Genomic DNA, 21,605 nt, shown 5'->3' with positions numbered 1-21,605 from the left:
AGATTCCAGAAGCAGCAGATTGGTGGAAACTGAGGCATGTGATTGAAACCAACATGGCTGCGCCCATGTTAGCACTTGGAGGGAAAGTTAGTTTGAGAAACCATGTGGAGATTCGGCAGTAATGGCGGCGCAGACCGCGGAGGGCAGGAGACGTCACACTGGCAACCTGCACACTGGAACCACATGGATGACAGCGGAGATCGCGGCAGACATGAAACGCCACACTGACAATCAGTAATCCGGAAACACAGGAGCGGCGGCAGAGGCCGAAGAGGCTGGAGACGCCAAACGTGATGCCGCTGTGACAGCGTCTCAGAGTGACAGGAGGGAGATGTAGAGCATGGACATCAGTAACACAGGTGAGATCCGGCCCTGGATCGCTGAGCCAGCCTCAGGAGACATCTAAATGGCAAATAATGGCGTCCAGATACCCGGATCGTAACAGCACCCCTTCCTTTAGGAGTGGCCCCAGGACACTTCTTAGGCTTCTGAGGAAATTTAGAGTGGAAATTCCGGACCAAGGCAGGAGCATGGACATCCGAAGCATTGGTCCAAGAGCGTTCTTCAGGACCATAGCCCTTCCAGTCGATAAGATATTGCAACTGACCATAACGGAAACGTGAATCCAGAAGCTTGGCAACTTCATACTCAACTTCCCGTTGAGTCTGGACTTTAGGAGCCGGAGGTAGTGCAGAATGAAAGCGATTCAGAATCAGTGGTTTCAGAAGGGAAACATGGAATGTCCTAGGTATTTTCAAGAAGGGGGGTAACTGGAGTCTGTAAGCAACAGGATTGACGACTTGTTCAACTCGAAAAGGACCAATGTTTCGAGGTGCAAACTTCATGCTGGGAACTCTTAACCTCAGATTCTTCGTAGATAACCACACACGATCACCCACCTTGAGAGCAGGAACTGCCCTACGCTTCCTATCCGCAAACTTCTTGTATCTAAAGGATGCTTTGAGCAGAGCCGCTCGTACATTTTTCCAGTTATTTGAAAACTGGCGTAAGGTGATATCCACAGCTAATACCGAAGTTGCTGGAAGCGGCTGGAATTCTGGAACTTTAGGGTGGAATCCATAGTTAATGAAGAATGGTGTTGAAGAAGATGAGGAATGATATTGGTTGTTATGGCTGAACTCGGCCCAGGGAAGGAGTTGAACCCAGTCGTCTTGAGAGGAAGATACATAGATGCGGAGGAAGGCCTCCAAGTCCTGATTCACCCTCTCAGTTTGACCATTGGTCTGAGGATGGTAAGCTGTAGAAAACTTTAATTTGACTTGGAGGGCTTGACACAAACTTCGCCAGAACTTGGCTACAAATTGTACTCCTCTATCAGAGATGATCTCTTCAGGAAGACCGTGAAGTCGGAAGATTTCTTGAATGAATACTTGAGCCAACTTAGAAGCTGACGGAAGACCAGTGAGAGGAATGAAATGTGCCATCTTGGTGAATCGGTCAACTACCACCCAGATGGTATTAAACTTGTTGCACATAGGTAGGTCTGTAACAAAGTCCATCAACAAATGGGTCCATGGTCGACGGGGAACGGATAATGGAACCAGTTGCCCCGCAGGTGACTGGCGGGATACTTTGTTTTGGGCACATTTTGGGCAAGATGCAATAAACTCCATGACGTCCTTCTTCAGAGTTGGCCACCAATAAGACCTAGAGATAAACTCAAGGGTTTTCTGAATGCCTGTACGTCCGGCGAAACGGAAAGCATGGGCCCAATGCATGAGCTTCTTCCTTAATACCGGTTTCACAAAACTTTTCCCTGGTGGGGGCGTAGAGACCATCCTTACCGTGGAGAATGCCAACGGATTAATAATAGGATGCTTGTCAGAAGACTCCGACTCATTTTCTTGCTCCCAAGAGCGGGAAAGGGCATCGGCCTTGCGATTCTGAGAGCCCGGACAGAACTGGAGTTTAAAGTCGAACCTGGAAAAGAAAAGTGCCCATCTGGCCTGACGAGGGTTTAGACATTGTGCGCCTTTCAGATATAAAAGATTCTTGTGGTCGGTGAGTATGGTAAACTGAATGAGAAGCTCCCTCCAACAGATATCTCCACTCCTCTAGAGCGAGTTTGATTGCCAGCAACTCCTGATCGCCAATGGCATAGTTGCACTCAGCTGGGGAGATCTTCCGGGAGAAGAAACTGCAAGGATGTAGATGACCATCTTTAGCTCTCTGGGATAACACCGCTCCTACTCCAACGGAGGAGGCATCCACCACTAGGATGAAAGGAGAGTCAATGTCAGGCTGTTTCAAAACCGGAGCAGAGATGAATCGTTGCTTTAAAAGATGAAAAGCTTGCATAGCTTCTTCAGACCACTTGGATGGATTAGCACCCTGACAATGTCAAATATTACCTTTAAACATTAAGCTATATTCTATTATAGACTAAGTACGCTATTGGCGCACTGAGTACCGTAAGGGTACGCACTCAGCGTAGCCGACGCTAGGCCGTGGGCGCGACGCACGAGTGACACGTGCGTTCACGGAATGATACACAGTAACCCTTAGTAACAACACACCGTGAGGGTATGCTTACACTCTAAACCTTGGTAATGTACTACTATAATGATGTAATGCTTATTAACCTTGATAATATGAAAGCTGTTTGAGCGATTGAGACACTAAGAAAACCCTTTACAGTAACTAGTGAAAACACAAGACCTGGTTTTGGATTTAAAAACCACTCCGGCTCTAACACCTTCGTGGATGATTCTTTAGAGTAAAAAGGGGGAAACAGTACAGCTTATTCACTACAAAACTAACATCAAAATCTGAACAGAATAACAAGGAATAATATAAACAATAGCGAACGATCGCAAACACAAGCAAACAGAATGAGTACACAATGAGAACAAATGGCAAACACAGAGGATAACAAAATGGCTACAGCATGGCTACAACATGGCTACAACATGGCTACAACATGGCTACAGAGAAATATACATACGGGGGGATGATTCGCAAGCGCGTCCTGGATTCCAGCCCCCAGCATTCAAAGAGAAAGCCTTTTGGAGAGAGTCTTGTGTGTCAAAGCCTGTTGCAAGCTATATTTATTCACTAGCTCAAGACAAAATACAATAGACACTGTGTGCTCTCTTTCCATTGGTTAGGGGGTGGGACATGTACTGCACCGGGGATCATTGGTTAGTTCAAGAAGTGGGCGATGGCTAGGACTTGTTAGTATTCTAAATTCCTCTCTGTCTGGTTATATTGTGGAAAGCTATTGTTTTGGATCTTCCAAACAAACTCTGTTCCTAGATATTGTTCACCCTTGTTTATGTCTCTTTCAGTTTAGACAATGGCAACTCAGCACTCATTATTCTGGAGAGAAACCTGGCCCTATTCATAAACAAAGGTGCAGGGCCTCTTCATAGAATCTCAAAGCTTAGTGTAAATAAGGTCATGTATCTCAGTCTGTGGGAAATTTATGTGTGAATTCCATTCTCATCATCTCCCCATTTGTAATATATTTTAAATACAATTTTATATCTATTTTCTACTTCTGCGCATAACTATTTGCAGGAATATGCGAATCTTTCCTAACTATCATAGGAATATTACCCTTAAAATACCCTACAGCTGGATACTAGACACCACCTTTCAACCTTTATCTGACCCTTCCTATCATGTAAAGAGGAATCTCTCTCTGTTCCAGGAACCATTTACATGACAAAATGGTAGTACTTTCAAATGAGCGCAGTAAGGAATAGAGTGCTGCCCAGGTCCAAAAACAAAGGAGACAAACACAAATCTCCAGCAATAGATACAAGAAAAAGGTGATATTGGACCCCTGGCGCACTGTAATCGTGGATGCTATTTCTTACTCCTATTATTGAATGATGGAGTCAACATGTGCTGATTGTCACACAACACTAGCAATATTTATTAAAACACAATCCCCAGCTGGGAATGGACAATGATATTTAAAACAAACAGATATTAAAACAAATATACAGAAATGCGGTGAATGGAAAGGGACACCAGTGCTTTTATAAAGTGCTTTTCATGCTTAAAGTCCTTCTTAAATTGAGAAAAAATCTCTCACCATGTTGCATAGCCGCGGTGGGCTAGCTTTAAAGAGATAGCTGGGGTAATAGGCTGAATGGCCCAGCACCACCGCAGCAGGCGTATCAGCTTACAGTCACCGGTTCCCAAACCTCCACCAAGTCTGTCCTTATCCAAATAACGCGTTTCGGTCTTGTATTGGCCTTTCTCAAAGTTGGATAAGTGATGTCCTCTATGCTGGCTTTTTATTCCATTACTAATTACTGTATAACGAACAGTAATTCGTTACTCCTGTTACTTCCGGGATCGTCCACCGGAAGTGATGCATATGCATTCCAAATGCCGGGGAAAGTGTAATTTTGCGTTCCACCGGCGATTCTGCTATAACAACCGGAAGTAATGCATATGCGTTCCAAATGCCGGGGAGGTTGTTGTTTTGCGTTCCACCGGCGATTCTACTATAACCTCACACAACTTCCGCATATCCACGCTGAAAAATCCCGTGTTTGCGGGTCAAACGTTACCAGGAAGTGACATGTTTGCGGATCTCAATGCGTTCCACCTTATATCATGTGTAGATAGGTAATCCGATTTACCCCATCTCTACCAAACTGGGTGGTACTTCATTCCCAACCTGTCCATCCCTATTACCAAGATGGGGTAAAATCATTTTCACATTTATATCCATATCCATTCGATCAATCCATATGTAAAGTGGAGAAAGAAATAATCAAAAGATTAATAAAGAATCAATAAAATATTATATAAAACTTTTAAAAGTTTTAGTCAATGATGTTGTTTTAAGAAGTGTATAAGAATTAATAGAAATTATTTAAAAACAATTATTTAAAAATTATGAGAGGAAATATTGAGGAAAAAAGTAATTGCACTAAAACTACTAGATAAAAAATCATAAAAACCATTTTAACTCAAAATCAACATTAAGGCCGTTTGGTTTAATGGTATCTAACAAGTATATCCACTTCATCTCACTCTTCGCTAATCTGGTTTCTATATTGTTACTTCTCCAATTAGGTCTAATTTGTTGTATACCCAGATATCTCTTAATTTGGCGTTCACATTTACCGTGAACAGTCCTGAAATGTTCTGATAAAGGGTGTGTATCAAGGCCTTTCCGAATGTTGTACACGTGTTCTGCCACTCTCGTCTTCAATGGTCTAGATGTTTTTCCAATGTACACATGCCCACTTTCACATTCCAGCAAGTAAATGACATTTTTCGAATGGCATGTTATGAAATCATTAATTTTAAATAGTTTGCCCTTATGTTCAAATTCAGTGGTTTTTCTTATAACATCTTTTTTTGTGGTGGACCGACACATGATACAGGACCCACAACGATGGAACCCTTTATTACACGATCTCACTGTGTTTTTTTCTTGTAGGCTACTTTGTACTATATGGTCCTTAATAGACTTGGCTTTCTTATAGATAAAAACAGGTTTGGGCGGAAGATAACCTCCCAAAACTGGATCATCTAATAAAATACGCCAGTTGTTTTTAAAGATTTTTTCTATCTTTTTATGGTTACCACCATACTGAGTAATAAAGGCCCATTGGTAGGGATTATCCCCACAGGGTTGTGGCTCCTTTACTTTCAGAAGATCTTTTCTTTAAATTATTTCAACTTTCTTCTTTGCTGCTTCTAATAATGATGGGTCATATCCTTTTTCTAAGAACCTGTTGGACATTTCATCCATTTGTGAATTTACGATGACAGGGTCTGTGCAGTTCCTCTTTAAACGTTTGTATTGACCCACCGGAATGTTATTTAGCCATCTGTGATGATGTTCACTATTTATGTGAAGGTAAGCATTAGAATCTGTGGGTTTACGATGCGTCTTTGTACAGATGGTCTGATTTTGAATATATACCCTTAGATCCAAGAAAACCAGTTCTTCTCTACTCTGAGTATATGTTAAAACAATATTAAATTGGTTATTGTTTAAAATTTCTTTAAAAGCTCCCAAAGATTCATCATCTCCATTCCAAATGCAAAAAATGTCATCAATGAACCGCCACCAGCACACCAGGCCCGCTCCCTGCCCCCTAACCTGATCTATGGTGAGACTCTCCCAATAGGCCATGTAGAGATTTGCATAGCTGGGAGCGAACCTGGTGCCCATGGCGGTCCCCCTTATTTGTAAATAATAGGAGCCATCGAAGTAAAAATAATTATTGCGAAGAATAAAATCAATCGCTTCCATCAAAAAAGACTTAGTTTCTTCTTTAAAATCACTCTTGTTTAAAAAATATTCGATGGCTATTTTCCCTTTATCCCAATCAATGATTGTGTATAAAGTGCTTACATCCGCGCTCATTAAAGTGCTATTCGTTTCCCAAGGAATCTCTTCTAGTTTCCTCAATATGTCTCCTGTATCCTTCAGATAGGCACTGGTTTTTACTACCAAAGTCTGTAAAAAAGAATCTACCATTGCAGAGAGATTCGACGTTACACTATTGGTTCTGGTAATTATTGGGCGTCCCGGAGGATTTTTTGCATCCTTGTGTACCTTGGGTAACACGTAGATAGTGGGAGTCGAGGGGTCACTCACATTAATGAACTCCTGCTCACTCTCTGTGATAGTTCCACTATCCACTGCCCTTTTCGTCAAAATCTTCAATTTTTCAATTATACTTTTTTGTGGGTCAGATTTCAATTTCTTATATGTGTCCTGATCTCCCAGCTGTCTGTACACTTCCTTAAGGTAATATTGTTTTGTCATTACTACAACTCCTCCACCCTTATCGGCTGGCTTTATTATAATTTCATCATTAGATTGTAATGACTCCATCGCCTTAAATTCCTTGTTTGTAAGGTTCTTTTTCTTTGACCGTGGTATGGTCCTCAGCTCCTTGGATACAATGGAATTAAAACAATTAATGCTTCCACCTTTTATATGCTGAGGATAGAAGCTGGACTTTTTCTTGAATTTTGAAACCTCAGTGGTTTCCTCCTTATCCAACGGCTCCTTACTCAAAAAGAATTTTTTAAGAGTGATCTTCCTAATATATTTTTGGAGATCAATGAAAAGATCGAATGGATTGGGGTCACTAGATGGGGCAAATTTAAGTCCCTTTAAAAGTACACTTCGCTCATGAGGGGTCAAGACATGACCACTGAGATTAAATATTTTACTCTCAGTTTCTGTGGTACACTCAGTATTACCTATCTGTGTATTCACAATATCAATAGCTACTTGCTTCTTACACTTTCTTGTGGGGTTTTTTTGGGTTTTTTTTACACCCCCTCTTTTCCCCCTTTTGGTAGTCTTTAAACGTGTAGCGTTCATTCCCTCCTTGGGGATCTCCGGCTCCTCCCTAAAAAATACCGGCTGTCCCTCGGGGTGGATGGATTCTCTTGTCTAAAATTTTCCTCAATATATTTCCCTTCTGCGTTGGTATTACCCATATTTTTGTATATATCTTTCCTTCTTGTTGTATATTTTGGAGACTGATGATACTCCCTTCTCCCATCGGGTCTATCATATCTCCTCCTTGTATCAAAACTGGGGGGAGGTTTACCTAGTGGTTGCCTCCTATCCCAATTCCGATAATGATTCCTTTGAGTAAACCCACTATTCCTGTTGGTAGGGGAATCATGAAATTTTCTTCTGGAACCAATGGCTTTACCCCTCCATACTGGAGTGGAAACCGTTTGTTGTGTTACCTTCTGTTTCTTAGTGTTTGGTTTGATGGGCTCAGATAAAGTTCCCTCTTTAGATTCATTACAATCTCTCTGAAGTTTGCGTTTCTTCCTATTTTTTAACTCCTTTGTTTCTTTTTCCAATTGATATAGTATCTCTTTCTCTCTCTCTTTCACTTCTTTTGATTCGATAAACGGATCAACTAGAACCTTTAAAGATTCAATTTCCTTGTTAGTTTCTATGAGAGTTTTCTTTCTCTCCTTTATGATTAGTTCTATTAGAGATAGACTACAGTGTGTTAGAATTTTTTCCCATTCCTTGGTGAATCCTTCATTTTCATTAGTGAATGATGATTTTTTTGATATTAGCAGGCCTTTGGGTACTAGTTGATTAGCAAGATAGTACTCCAATGTAGTCACCTCCCACCACAGCCTGTTTTCCTTAATCATGTATTTTTCTAATTTGAACCATTTACACCAAACATACTTGCTGACATTGTTTAGGGGAATATTATTTATAAAACACACTATATGGGTTAAATATGTTGCGATCGAGTCTCCCGCTAGACGCTCACAAACTGTACCGTAAATGCGCATACCACGCGCCAAAGCGCACGGCCGTAGAAGCTCCATTATGCAAAGTGCGAATATGCGTACGCACGGCAGAGCATGTGCACGCGCAGCGGGCATGTGCATGGGGTTAGTACAAGGCATGTGAATCATGATATTTTTCGACTTTGACAGTCCACCCTTTGGCAGTCAACAATAACTGCCACTATCTAAACAATTAAGCAGAAAAATATATAATACCATGAACTATCTATTTATGATTGGGAATCGGGAGGAGAGGAGAAGGTGGGAAATGTATGACCTAGTGAGATAGTAAAAAGCGTGTGTGTATGAAATTCATGTCTGAGGGGTCATGTATCATCGTGCCGTACATGTTCTAAAATAAGCTTCGAGGTATTGCGAAGTATACATTGAATCCTTCTTATCCCGTATTAAGGGTCTGTAAGTGGGTTAACAAACTCTACCGAGCTCTTTTCGGCTTTTAGTTCCAACAAATGGGGTGCACATTACTTGATGATACATGAAGGGGGGAAATATGTGAGTGCTAATATATGTGTCTATATCACCTGTCGACTATGTGTGCCACTACCTGAAGATAGAAGAGATGAAGATAAGAAACATGCGTTATAAATGCATTCGTATGATTATATATATATGTTCGTCCTTGGGCGTCTGTTGGAGTCTTGTTGATGTCTTGTTGAAGTCTTGTCCGGATTGCTGTATCTTTGCTGTGTGGCAAGCAAAGCTCTTCAAGTGTCCATAAAAATTAAGTCTCTAAGGGTTCATCAATTGTCGGTGAAACAGTTCATCAATGGTCTGTATAATGTGTCATCAAATTCTTCTTCCGAGTGGATGTCTTTTTACCTTGGAGAAAAACAAAGGAGAAACGGGTGAAAGAAACAGACGATGGAATCACATCTTATCACAGCATTGTCTCGATTGATGGGTCATAAATTAAACTAGTTGTTGTTACAATGCCCTCGCTCCTCAAACTCATCAATTTGGTACTTCGCTTGCAATTCATTAAAATTCGAACACATCTGAATATCAGACCAATCATTATGACACCTCCTAGGATACATAAGAGAAATTTCCCTACAGCAACGATAACATTTTGAGCCCATTCTCCTAAACCTGAGAACCAATTGCGTGGGTTCAACCATGATACCCAGCCGGTCAGTTCATTACCCACAGAAGTAAGGGTAAGGTTGTGTCTCCTTCGGAACTCCCACTTCAATTGCAAGATATCGTCCATCTTTTGATCTATGACCTCTGTTGGGTCCTCAGTGCTGTTTGTGATATACGTACAACACTTCACACCATACTGAGTTGCTAGGGTGACACAATACCCTCCTGTCACTGCTGTGATGTAATTTAGAACCATCCTGTGCTGGATCAGTTCCGTTTTGTAAGCGTGCAATTCTCTCCCAGTATACATGAAGGTGTCATCATTCATCTCGGTGATATTGTCTATCAGGTTCGCTAGCGCAGTTATATACCTAGAATTTATAACTCCTCTGGCGGTACGGGTGATATCTAGCGCGAGTAGGAGTTGAATCCCAGTGGATTCGTGGATCAAATCAGAGGCTGCATGCTCTGTCCTATCTATAAGGTGTCTCTTTACAATGTGTTCGTAATGGGTGTGAGTGTAAGGAGCTTGAGCATTGCGGTGAACGTCTTTCATCTTTTCATGGGTAATGGTCATTACTTCTAGCAACACTCTTCCAATGTAACACAATCCCTCTGAGTTTGGGGCAAGCCACTTATACGCCTTCCTCCCACATATGAAATATGCATCATCGGGGTGGACATATGGGACAGAAAATGTCATCACCATCCGTAAAACATGAAAGAACAAAGAGAGAGAACAATAGAAAAGAAACACTGTCAGATTTCCGTTCACCATCAGGCTGTCACACCAACATGCCCATCGGTATCTCTGCACAGTCTCCCCCACCAGTATTTCCACTCTCCACCCTTTGTGTTTGGCCAGACACAACGATGCTGGTAAGATATACTGGGGTTGGGTAGACCTCTGAAAAGACCAAGTAGACATGTGACGTTTGAGCTGTAGTTCTGCTGGTGAACGTCAGAGATGAAAAGGAAATATTTAAAGATAAATCACAGAGTTTACCTGGCCGCCCTTGTGTCTACAAGGAATGACCTACCAATCACATCGACTGTAACCTCAGGCATACTATCAAGGCTAATAATCAACTTCACTGGCTGCAAATTACAGGTGCTGCCCAAAATTTTTCCTATATGATCCCTGATTACAATTACGTGCGTTATGTCGTTGTCTAGGGGGTTTATATACCTTATGTGGGTCTCTAAACATACAATTCCGTGCATAATGCCCTTCCCTCTGGCAGTTATAACATTTTATCACATTCGACTTACCCACAGGGGTCTAGGGCTTAAGCTGTTGTGGCTTCGTTGTCAGGGCCTGTCTACTTATTGTCATTTGCTTACCGCCCTGTGACTCCCTGTGTCTTATGATGTTCCGATCATGTTCAATAGCGGTCTCTCTCAAAGCAGCCACCGACATACCTTTCCAATTAGGTTGAGTGGTCTGTACCCTTGTTCTCAACACTTCCTTTAAACCATCCATTAATACAGAAACCGCTACCTCTCTATACTCTACAATGTGAGGTGCAATTGTCTGTGCATAACATACAATACTGTACTTACCTGTGGACACGACCTCACCTGACCCTCCGTAAGGGGGCTTGACTACTGCCTTTACCGATTGGGCAGTGCCCACCTGGGTGTCTCGTATGATGGCTGCTGGAAAAAGTGCCGACATCTTGCTGGGCTCACTTTCTTGCTTGTAATCCAGAGGGAAGTTTAACATGGGGTGCAACTTGCACGGGTTAGAATTTGTACATTTATCAGTTTTACTTCTATCATTATTACATTTATTACGCTTACTATTATCATCATTAATACATTTATTAAGTGCACTATTATCATCATATCCCAGTATGCCATTCTCTGAAGCCATTGTTTCTCCAGTTGCCATCAGTTTCCTGCTAAAATGGGAACCAGCTGCTTGAGCTAATCCCCCTTGTATCTCCCCTTCCTGTTGCCATAAATGTAAATAATCATAATGTCTAATCCGTTGCTTCCCGGATTTTATCAGACATATCCTTCTCCTTAAATTTTGCAAAACCTCAGGATTAAAACTGCCTACCCTAGGGAACTACTCCCCATCGTTCACAGTCATACGTTCCCACTCATTGCATAAAACCTCAGCGTGTGATCCATATTTTTCACACATTATATACCTCGCCGACCCTTCTGGCAGCGGAATTATATCAACCTGAACCTTGGTTGATCGTCCCTTACTTGAGCAACTGGCCCCCATTCTTTGCAGGTATTGCCTTCTCAGTGAATTCCTACAAAAACTACGTTCTCAGAGGTAAGGCGACGGTGAAAGTCCAACGAGTGCCTTCACCCACTCTCGCCCACGTCGACCAATATGCCCACACACTGCCTTAGCGCTGGCGTACTCAACCCAGGGCCCCTATGTAACCTCTATTTACTGGGGCATGTGGTTGTATGCTACCCTCCCCAGTAAGTATCAGTTGCTGGAGAATTCCTGAGTGATCAGTGAACCTCCCTTAAAATAAAAAAAACCTACACAAATCACGTCAAAGTGTACAAATAGCGTTTATGATCCCGCAAAGCGTACGCAAATTGCGTAATGGGTATCAAGGTAACCAACTAATGCACACAGTTACATGCGGTACAGTTGCACTGCATATAAGTAACTATTACTTATCCGCTGAAAGACCAGCGGAATCGGTTGTTTAGGCTGCGAAACCTTCAGCCGGAGCGTATTCTCAAAACGGGCCTATATGGGTATTGTGCCAACCCCCAGGGCTGCGCTCACTACCTCTGACCTTTCTTAAGTCAGGGTCTTCAGAACTTCGTATAGGTACTTTTAACGGATTTCTGACTTTCGCGTACCTTTTAGTCTGCTGTAACACTAATTGCTCCTTTTACCTTATTCACTGTTAACGTGAGATGGCCTTCTCCCACGCCACCACGTTTTCACTTCACGGGTGTCCTTCTATGAGATCTCGAATTCCGGGGTTCACACCAAAGAAAACTTTACTTGCATACACACGCTCTTTCACTTCATATATACTTTGATTTTTTTTTTTTTCTGTACAGAAAATTTCTTTCATTCAGGTAACACAGGCTAATCCCAGAGGTAATGCAACGAGAGGAGGATCTTTTTAAACTAAATTTTGGAAACTGATCAAAATTGTGCTATTATCTTGTGGCTTCCGTATCGCCTACTAAAACAATGCTATCGTATGATTTGTATTTAGTGGGCGTATCTGTACGCACGTTGCGTAATTTATGCCACATGTGTAGGCCTTTGCGTTGCGTACGCTGTCTCGCACTCGGTCAGAGACACGTGTACACAGGCCGGATACTCCCGCAGTAACACAAATAACACGCTTCTATAAATGCAAACGATATTTAACTATAATCATTTACCAAGCACCACACAGTATCTCCTGTATAACCTTTATAACTGGGTCAGGCTGCGTGCGTGTTTTACAATTACTCCCTTAAGTATTAGTTTTACTTTTAACTAAATAGCAACAAATTTTCTCAGCACGTGATCAATGCTAATGGCACACAAGAAGGTAGATATGCGGAATACACAAAATGCAGGTCTAAATTAATCTACTAATCAATGCTTCCAATAGTATGATTCATATTGGATAGCTATCTTGCAGAACATACATTGATATAAACACACACACATAATTATAATATTATATCTATGTACTATTCACTGGTCTCCCGCGACCCATTCACTCCTCTAATTTGCATATGAATGTGCCTTTGACTGTCTGTGAAGGTGGCCTTTCACTGCCAGGAAAAAAAGCTGTTGCACAGGTTAATTTGCATTAACAGAATCGGGGAGGTAAAGAAGAAGAAGAAAAAAAAACTTTGTTTTATATCTGTGTGTTGTTCTTACATCAAATATTCATCTTACTATTAACTTTTATTAAACCCCATCTGAATCTATTTGTAATTGACTATGGCATGGGTTAAATAAATGCATTGGTAACTCATAAATGGTGATTTCTTTTTGACCAAGGACGGCTGATTATTCCTGAGCAGACTTAAAATCAGCTATTTAGAAAAGAATTGACCTTCCCAAAATGGCCGCTGCTCCTCCCCCTTCCACATCTATGAGGGTTACACAAAATAGAGGACAGACCATGCGGCTTCCTTTGTCACAAAAAAAAATCACCATGCAAGCCCCTGAAGTTATTTTAGACCTGAGTTAAAAAAAAACAACACTATATCAAGGCTTTTGCAGCAACTTTTAAATATACTTTTAAACCTACTTAAACAGATAAGCAATCCAATCTGAATCAAACACAATATGACTCATTTGAACCTTGTTTTGCAACAATATGGTCAGATATGCAGAGTACAGGTGTGTGCGTGTGTTACATGTGTTGCGTGCGCAGTTGGCACCAAACAGAAATTAAAACAGATTTAAAAGACAATAGCTTAACGTTCTTACCTTTCGGTTCCGGATCTCACCAGCATCCCTACAAACCAAGCGGAGCAGACGCTTCTCTGATCAGCACTACTGTATCCCCGACCACCGAATGGCTAACAGGGTATACTACCTTCCCGCCCTTTGCTGATGGATAAAGTCTGCCTGGTTCCGCTAGGTTGCGGATATGAGGAGGCCCTAATGAGTCCCCCAATTGACAATGTCAAATATTACCTTTAAACATTAAGCTATATTCTATTACAGACTAAGTATGCTATTGGCGCACTGAGTACCGTATGGGTACGCACTCAGCGTAGCAGACGCTAGGCCGTGGGCGTGACGCACGAGCGACACGTTCGCTCACGGAATGATACACAGTAACCCTTAGTAATAACACACTGTAAGGGTATGCTTACACTCTAAACCTTGGTAATGTACTACTATAATGATGTAATGCTTATTAACCTTGATAATATGAAAGCTGTTTGAGCGATTGAGACGCTAAGAAAACCCTTTACAGTAACTAGTGAAAACACAAGACCTGGTTTTGGATTTAAAAACCACTCCGGCTCTAACACCTTCGTGGATGATTCTTTAGAGTAAAAAGGGGAAACAGTACAGCTTATACACTACAAAACTAACATCAAAATCTAAACAGAATAACAAGGAATAATATAAACAATAGCGAACGATCGCAAACACAAGCAAACAGAATGAGTACACAATGAGAACAAATGGCAAACACAGAGGATAACAAAATGGCTACAGCATGGCTACAACATGGCTACAACATGGCTACAGAGAAATATACATACGGGGGGATGATTCGCAAGCGCGTCCTGGATTCCAGCCCTCAGCATTCAAAGAGAAAGCCTTTTGGAGAGAGTCTTGTGTGTCAAAGCCTGTTGCAAGCTATATTTATTCACTAGCTCAAGACATAATACAATAGACACTGTGTGCTCTCTTTCCATTGGTTAGGGGGTGGGACATATACTGCACCGGGGATCATTGGTTAGTTCAAGAATGGGCGATGGCTAGGACTTGTTAGTATTCTAAATTCCTCTCTGTCTAGTTATATTGTGGAAAGCTATTGTTTTGGATCTTCCAAACAAACTCTGTTCCTAGATATTGTTCACCCTTGTTTATGTCTCTTTCAGTTGAGACAATGGCAACTCAGCACTCATTATTCTGGAGAGAAACCTGGCCCTATTCATAAACAAAGTTGTAGGCCCTCTTCATAGAATCTCAAAGCTTAGTGTAAATAAGGCCATTGTATCTCAGTCTGTGGGAAATTTATGTGTGAATTCCATTCTCATCATCTCCCCATTTGTAATATATTTTAAATACAATTTTATATCTATTTTCTACTTCTGAGCATAACTATGTGCAGGAATAAGCGAATCTTTCCTAACTATCATAGGAATATTACCCTTAAAATACCCTACAGCTGGATACTAGACACCACCTTTCAACCTTTATCTGACCCTTCCTATCATGTAAAGAGGAATCTCTCTGTTCCAGGAACCATTTACACCAAACATACTTGCTGACATTGTTTAGGGGAATATTATCTATAAAACACACTATATGGGTTAAATATGTTGCGATCGAGTCGCCCGCTAGACGCTCACAAACTCTACCGTAAATGCGCATACCACGCGCGAAAGCGCACAGCCGTAGAAGCTCCATTACGCAAAGTGCGAATATGCGTACGCACGGCAGAGGGTGTGCTCGCGCAGCGGGCATGTGCATGGGGTTAGTACAAGGCATGTGAATCATGATATTTTTCAACTTTGACAACCCTTCTTAGTCAACGCAGTGATAGGCGCCACAATGGTGGAAAAGTCTCGTATAAACTTTCTGTAGTAATTGGCGAATCCTAAATACCTCTGGACCCCTTTGAGGGTTAAGGGTATCGGCCAATTCTGGATTGCTTGTAGTTTCTCAGGATCCATCTCTAGTCCGGCCCCGGACACAATGTAGCCTAGAAACGGAATGGATTTGACTTCAAAAACACACTTCTCTAATTTGCAATAGAGATGATTGACTCGGAGACGGGACAGAACCTCCTTTACCCAGAAACGATGTTCCTCTAGATTATTGGCAAAGATGAGTATATCATCTAGATAAACCACGACATGGCGATATAAGATGTCTCTGAAGATCTCATTCACGAAATGCTGGAAGACAGCTGGAGCATTACTTAATCCGAAGGGCATGAGGTACTCATAATGTCCATCATGGGTGTTAAAGGCGGTCTTCCACTCGTCACCCTCTCAGATCCGGATGAGATTGTAGGCACCGCTCAAATCCAACTTTGTAAAGATGGTTGCTCCACTAACTCTATCGAAGAGTTCTGTAATCAAGGGTAAAGGATATCGGTTCTTAACGGTAATGTTGTTCAAGCCTCTGTAGTCGATGCACGGCCGCAGGCCACCGTCTTTCTTCTTCACGAAGAAGAAACCTGCACCTGCTGGGGAAGAAGAAGGTCGGATGAAACCCTTTGCCAGATTCTCCTTAATGTATTCTTACATAGAATGCGTCTCTGGTATGGACAACGGGTAAGTTCGGCCTCGAGGTGGAACTTTCCCTGGGATGAGATCAATTGGACAGTCCCATTCCCTATGAGGAGGAAGGATGTCAGCAGAAGCTTTACTGAACACGTCTGTGTAGTCTCGATATGGAGGAGGTGGAACATCAGACGACCTAAAGGAGGAAGAACAAACAGGAAGCACTTTGGAAAAACAGGTCTCAGCACAGGAGGGACCCCATGCTAGTATTTGCGTAGTCTTCCAGTCAATCGATGGATTGTGGAGACGAAGCCATGGAAGGCCCAAAACCACTGGATGTGTGGCTCTTGGAATCACTAAAAAAGAAATAAATTCTGAATGAAGAACTCCTACTTTCAGACGAACTGGTAGAGTCCTTAGAGAAATAACTGCATCAAAAATCTTACTGCCATCCACGGCAGTCAAGGAAATGGATGAGGAAAGTCTCTCGGTGGGTAGGGACCACCGTTTAACATATGCTTCAGTTATGAAATTCCCAGCTGCTCCGGAATCTAGGAGGGCAATGACGTTCCTATAACGTTGAGCAATTTGAAGCGAGACTGGGAGATTACAATCATGAGGAGATGGAGAGGAAAGCATTACTCCTAGCCGGCCCTCTCATTGGCGAGCTAGGACTTGAAGTTTCCCGGACGTTTGGGACAAGCATTGATTGCGTGAGACGAAGCTGCACAGTAAAGACAGAGGGACTCGGAAAGACGTCTTCGGCGCTCAGCAGGAGATAGACGGGAACGACCAATTTGCATGGGTTCATCTTTGGATGGAGACGGTTGACGAGGAGGAGGATCAGAAGATTTTGGAGTAGAAGACCTTCCCTGCTCAGTTGCTCTTTCTCTGAACCGTAGATCAACTTTTGTGCATAAAGAGATTAGCTCATCCAACTTAGAGGGCAAGTCTCTGGTAGCTAACTCATCCTTGATGCGTACTGATAAGCCATGCCAGAATGCAGCATACAGGGCTTCGTCGCTCCATGCCAGTTCGGATGCCAGGATCATGAACTGTATAAGATACTGTCCCACAGTACGCGTTCCTTGGAATAAACAGAGAATCTCAGAAGAAGCTGAAGTTATTCGGCCTGGCTCGTCGAAGATGCGCCTGAATGTTGTTACAAAGTCAGTATAGGAGGACAGCAGGGTATCAGACTTCTCCCATAAAGGTGATGCCCTGTCAAGGGCTGAGCCACTAAGAAGGGAAATAATATTGGCAATTTTAGTACGGTCACTGGGAAAACTGCCAGGTTGTAGCTCAAAATGAATTTCACATTGATTGAGAAATCCCCTGCAGAATCTTGGAGATCCATCAAATTTTGCTGGCGTTGGAAGATGAAGACGTGGAGCAGAAATGGGTAAGGTGGGTGGGGTTACTGCTGGTTTCACTGTGGTGGACGCACCGGATGCGCAAGATCCACGGAGAGTTGTTTGGATCCCATCCAATCGAGTAGAGAGATCCTGGAGACAGCGGATAATGTGGCCTTGTGCAGCCTCCTGATGTTCGAGTCTGGCTGCCAGTTCTTGCATCGGCCTGGCCGCTTGTTCCTGGTCTCCGGCTGGATTCATATGGTCAGTGCTTACTGTCACAACTGAGGATCTGGGCTGACAGGAGGAAGCCTCAGTTGTAGGGCCTGGGATAAACTTAAACTTGGAAGGTTTAATCAGACCCCTGGACATGTAAGTGTAGTGGAGAAGGATCACCCGAAGGTGTGACCATGACAACCAGGGTTTAAAAGTCAATAAAAGTTTTATTAACAAACTCCGTATTTTGCACAGCAGTAAATAAAGAACAAGCAGTGATTAATTGATACAGTTCCTGGTTCACTAAGATCTTGGCTGGAGCCACAGAGCACTGGTAGGATATGGATCAGATGTTAAAGTCCCATAGATTGATTGTCCTTACCAGGCCTGTCTGTAGTAGTGAGAATAGCCGAGGAACACGTCAGCAGATGTAATTCTTGGAGCTGGATCATTTCTCATGTGATGGCATGGTTAGTCCTAGATCCCAGTAAACTTTATTGTTTTTGTGTATTTCAGTGACCAGTGTCAGGACAAAGACATGACATTGAAGACGGCAATAACAAAGATCATGAAATGTGACATTGACAATGAGAATCTCACAGACCCGGAGGTGCTTCCACCAGCAGACTGTGTCATCAGTGCATGGCTGTTGGAATTCATCAGCAAAGACGAAGATGATTATATAAATAATTTCAGAAAATTTGTGATGCAACTAAAACCTGAAGGATACCTGATATTGTTTGGATTGTTAAATACAACTTATGGGGTGATTGGGCAGGACAAGGTACATATGTTCAGATATGATGAGAAATTTGCAAGAAAAGTTCTCACTGATGAAGGGTTTGTTATTGTTCACTGTGCAGTCCATAAAAGAACAGCAGATAGTGACCTTTGTGACTATGATGCAGTAATGTGTATTATAGCTCATAGAGAGTAATAAGGGCCTGAATCTGAGTCACATGCTGTGTCGGGTGCAGTTACACATTTTGTTATACTGCGCATGTGTCTAAATCGCACTGTACATACATCCTGATTGTGTTTGTACAGGGATGAAGTAGCTTTGACACACGCACGTAGAAGTATAATGAAAATGTGTTATGTGTTCCCAGGTGTCGGTTCAGAGAAGAGGGGGCCCATATACAGGTTCCTTATGGGCCACCTCCTCTCCGGTGGTGCAGTAGACTCTGGCTTCATGCTACAGTTTGCTCTGCATGCACAGGTCTCTGAGAACTTGGCACCTGCACCTTGTTCCCAGGGAAAATCTCTACTGCGCAAATCACAAGGATAATGGCCATGGCGGACACTTTCCGTGTGATTTTTGCAGCTCTGCAGCCAGTGCCGGGACAGCAGAGTGATAAGTATAATTATATGGGTGCAGGGTGTGCGGGGTGTGGGTTTGAAAACAGGGGGCATGGTTCATAATCACATCATTCCTGTAAAGCCATGCCTCATTTTTGCAAAGTCCATGTCCCCTTTTTGGGTTCTTCACCATAGAGAATGTTGGGTGATATGTATGTGAGTGTCATGGAAGTGTTGCAGGTACAGATGTGGCCACTTACACCTTTTCTGTACATACCACGTCTAAACTTTTTTCTACATGCAACGAGTGGATGAATTTAAAAAAAAATGTTTCCCATAATAGAATATGTATAAAGTAGCATAATAAAGCATGGCTAAATCTCTGACTATATGGCATGACAAACCGTACCATACATGGCAGGATATAGGAAAGGTGTATGAGGACACATCTGTATGTCGCTGAAGTGGCTGCATACACAGACGTTTAGACGCTCACACCTAGCATGGGGCTGTGGTAAGTGTCTTTGGTGTGACTGATGGTGACATCTAAAGACATATTGAGCGGTATTACAGCATTTACAGATGCACGAGGTCAGCGTCTCGGTCCTTGAACAGTCAGACGCAGCTTGTACACCAGGGGAAGGGATTTTACCCGCATTAGCATATAGTCCCAGAGGCAACTACACCAACAGAAGCGGCCGCAGCGTGTGACTCAGATCAGCCCCTACTATAAGTATGAGATACAAATAGACATAAATGCACCAGATCTTCCAGACAATTTGCAAATGATAAACCTTAATAATAAATAATCACATATATTACTGTACATTTGTATTGATCTGATGTTTAAACCTGATCAACAGATAAAGTAATTGTTATGTTTTGCAGTTTACTATGTGATTAAAGAGTCTGAGATTCATGTGTGATCTGTGAGTGGTTCTGTCACCCACCAGGGATCATTGTTGTCATTCACTCAGCAGACTCGTAGTTACTACCATGACCCACTAATAATTTTATCATCCCCCTGATCAGTGGCATCAGAACATTTTTAGGTTGGGGGGGCAAGCTATAATCTCATTTTGGTGCCCCTAAATTGCTAAATCGCTGAAGGCCAGATCCACATGAAATACATCGAGAAGACCAGATCCACACTAAATTCCCACACCCAGAAAAGCATACTATTGTTTTGGCTGCCTCATGTACAGATGTAACCACGCTTCTCATCATGACATGGATAGCGTGGCTAGTGTGCCCACATCTATGGAATGAATGCCATAGACTTCAATGGTGCAATCACCAGCTGTGACTAGTTGCAGTATGGCATACGCTGCAGCTTGCCGTGATGTGTGTGCCCATGTATATGCATCACGGCAACGATGAGCGTGGCTACATCTGTAATAAGAAACCAAAATGTCTGATTGTATGATGTCACTTCAGCTCTCCCATGTCACCCTAGTTTCCCACCACGTGTCCCATGTAGCAGGGAGAGTAGATCAAGCACTAGCAGTGACCAGAGCAGTGCAGGCAACGAGGTGACTGATAGTAGTGGCCGTGGGCGTTACAGGGAGGGTGAGGGCAGGGATGCTGAGAGGGAGTTACAGGGAGGGTGAGGGAAGGGATGCTGAGAGGGAGATACAGGGAGGGTGAGGGCAGGGACGCTGAGAGGGAGTTACAGGGAGGGTGAGGGCAGGGATGCTGAGAGGGAGTTACAGGGAGGGTGAGGGCAGGAATGCTGAGAGGGAGTTACAGGGAGGGCGAGGGCAGGAATGCTGAGAGGGAGTTACAGGGAGGGTGAGGGCAGGGATGCTGAGAGGGAGTTACAGGGAAGGTGAGGGCAGGGATGCTGAGAGGGAGTTACAGGGAGGGTGAGGGCAGGGATGCTGAGAGGGAGTTACAGGGAGGGCGAGGGCAGGGATGCTGAGAGGGAGTTACAGGGAGGGTGAGGGCAGGGATGCTGAGAGGGAGTTACAGGGAGGGCGAGGGCATGGATGCTGAGAGGGAGGTACAGGGAGGGTGAGGGCAGGGATGCTGAGAGGGAGGTACAGGGAGAGTGAGGGCAGGGATGCTGAGAGCGAGTTACAGGGAGGGTGAGGGCAGGGATGCTGAGGGGGAGTTACAGGGAGGGTGAGGGCAGGGATGCTGAGAGGGAGTTACAGGGGGGTGAGGGCAGGGATGCTGAGAGGGAGTTACAGGGAGGGTGAGGGCAGGGATGCTGAGAGGGAGTTACAGGGAGGGTGAAGGCAGGGATGCTGAGGGGGAGTTACAGGGAGGGTGAGGGCAGGGATGCTGAGAGGGAGTTACAGGGAGGGTGAGGGCAGGGATGCTGAGTGGGAGTTACAGGGAGGGTGAGGGCAGGGATGCTGAGAGGGAGTTACAGGGAGGGTGAGGGCAGGGATGCTGAGAGGGAGATATAGGGAGGGTGAGGGCAGGGAT

The 21,605-nt window shown here is 43.3% G+C and overlaps 1 protein-coding gene across 1 annotated transcript in view; it reads left to right on the top strand.

Annotated features, from left to right (window-relative positions):
* Positions 1-18,810, top strand: part of LOC134966734 (nicotinamide N-methyltransferase-like) — a 112,563-nt gene extending 93,753 nt beyond the window's left edge. Inside the window, exon 3 of the mRNA XM_063943715.1 lies at positions 18,390-18,810. Within this exon, the coding sequence (XP_063799785.1) occupies positions 18,390-18,810 (421 nt within the window). The remainder of the gene's footprint in view (positions 1-18,389) is intronic.
* Positions 18,811-21,605: the final 2,795 nt, after the last annotated feature.

The sequence above is a fragment of the Pseudophryne corroboree genome, chromosome 10 (genome assembly GCF_028390025.1).
Source record: "Pseudophryne corroboree isolate aPseCor3 chromosome 10, aPseCor3.hap2, whole genome shotgun sequence".
NCBI classification, from domain to species: Eukaryota; Metazoa; Chordata; class Amphibia; order Anura; family Myobatrachidae; genus Pseudophryne; species Pseudophryne corroboree.
This window is presented reverse-complemented; position numbering and strand designations above follow the sequence as displayed.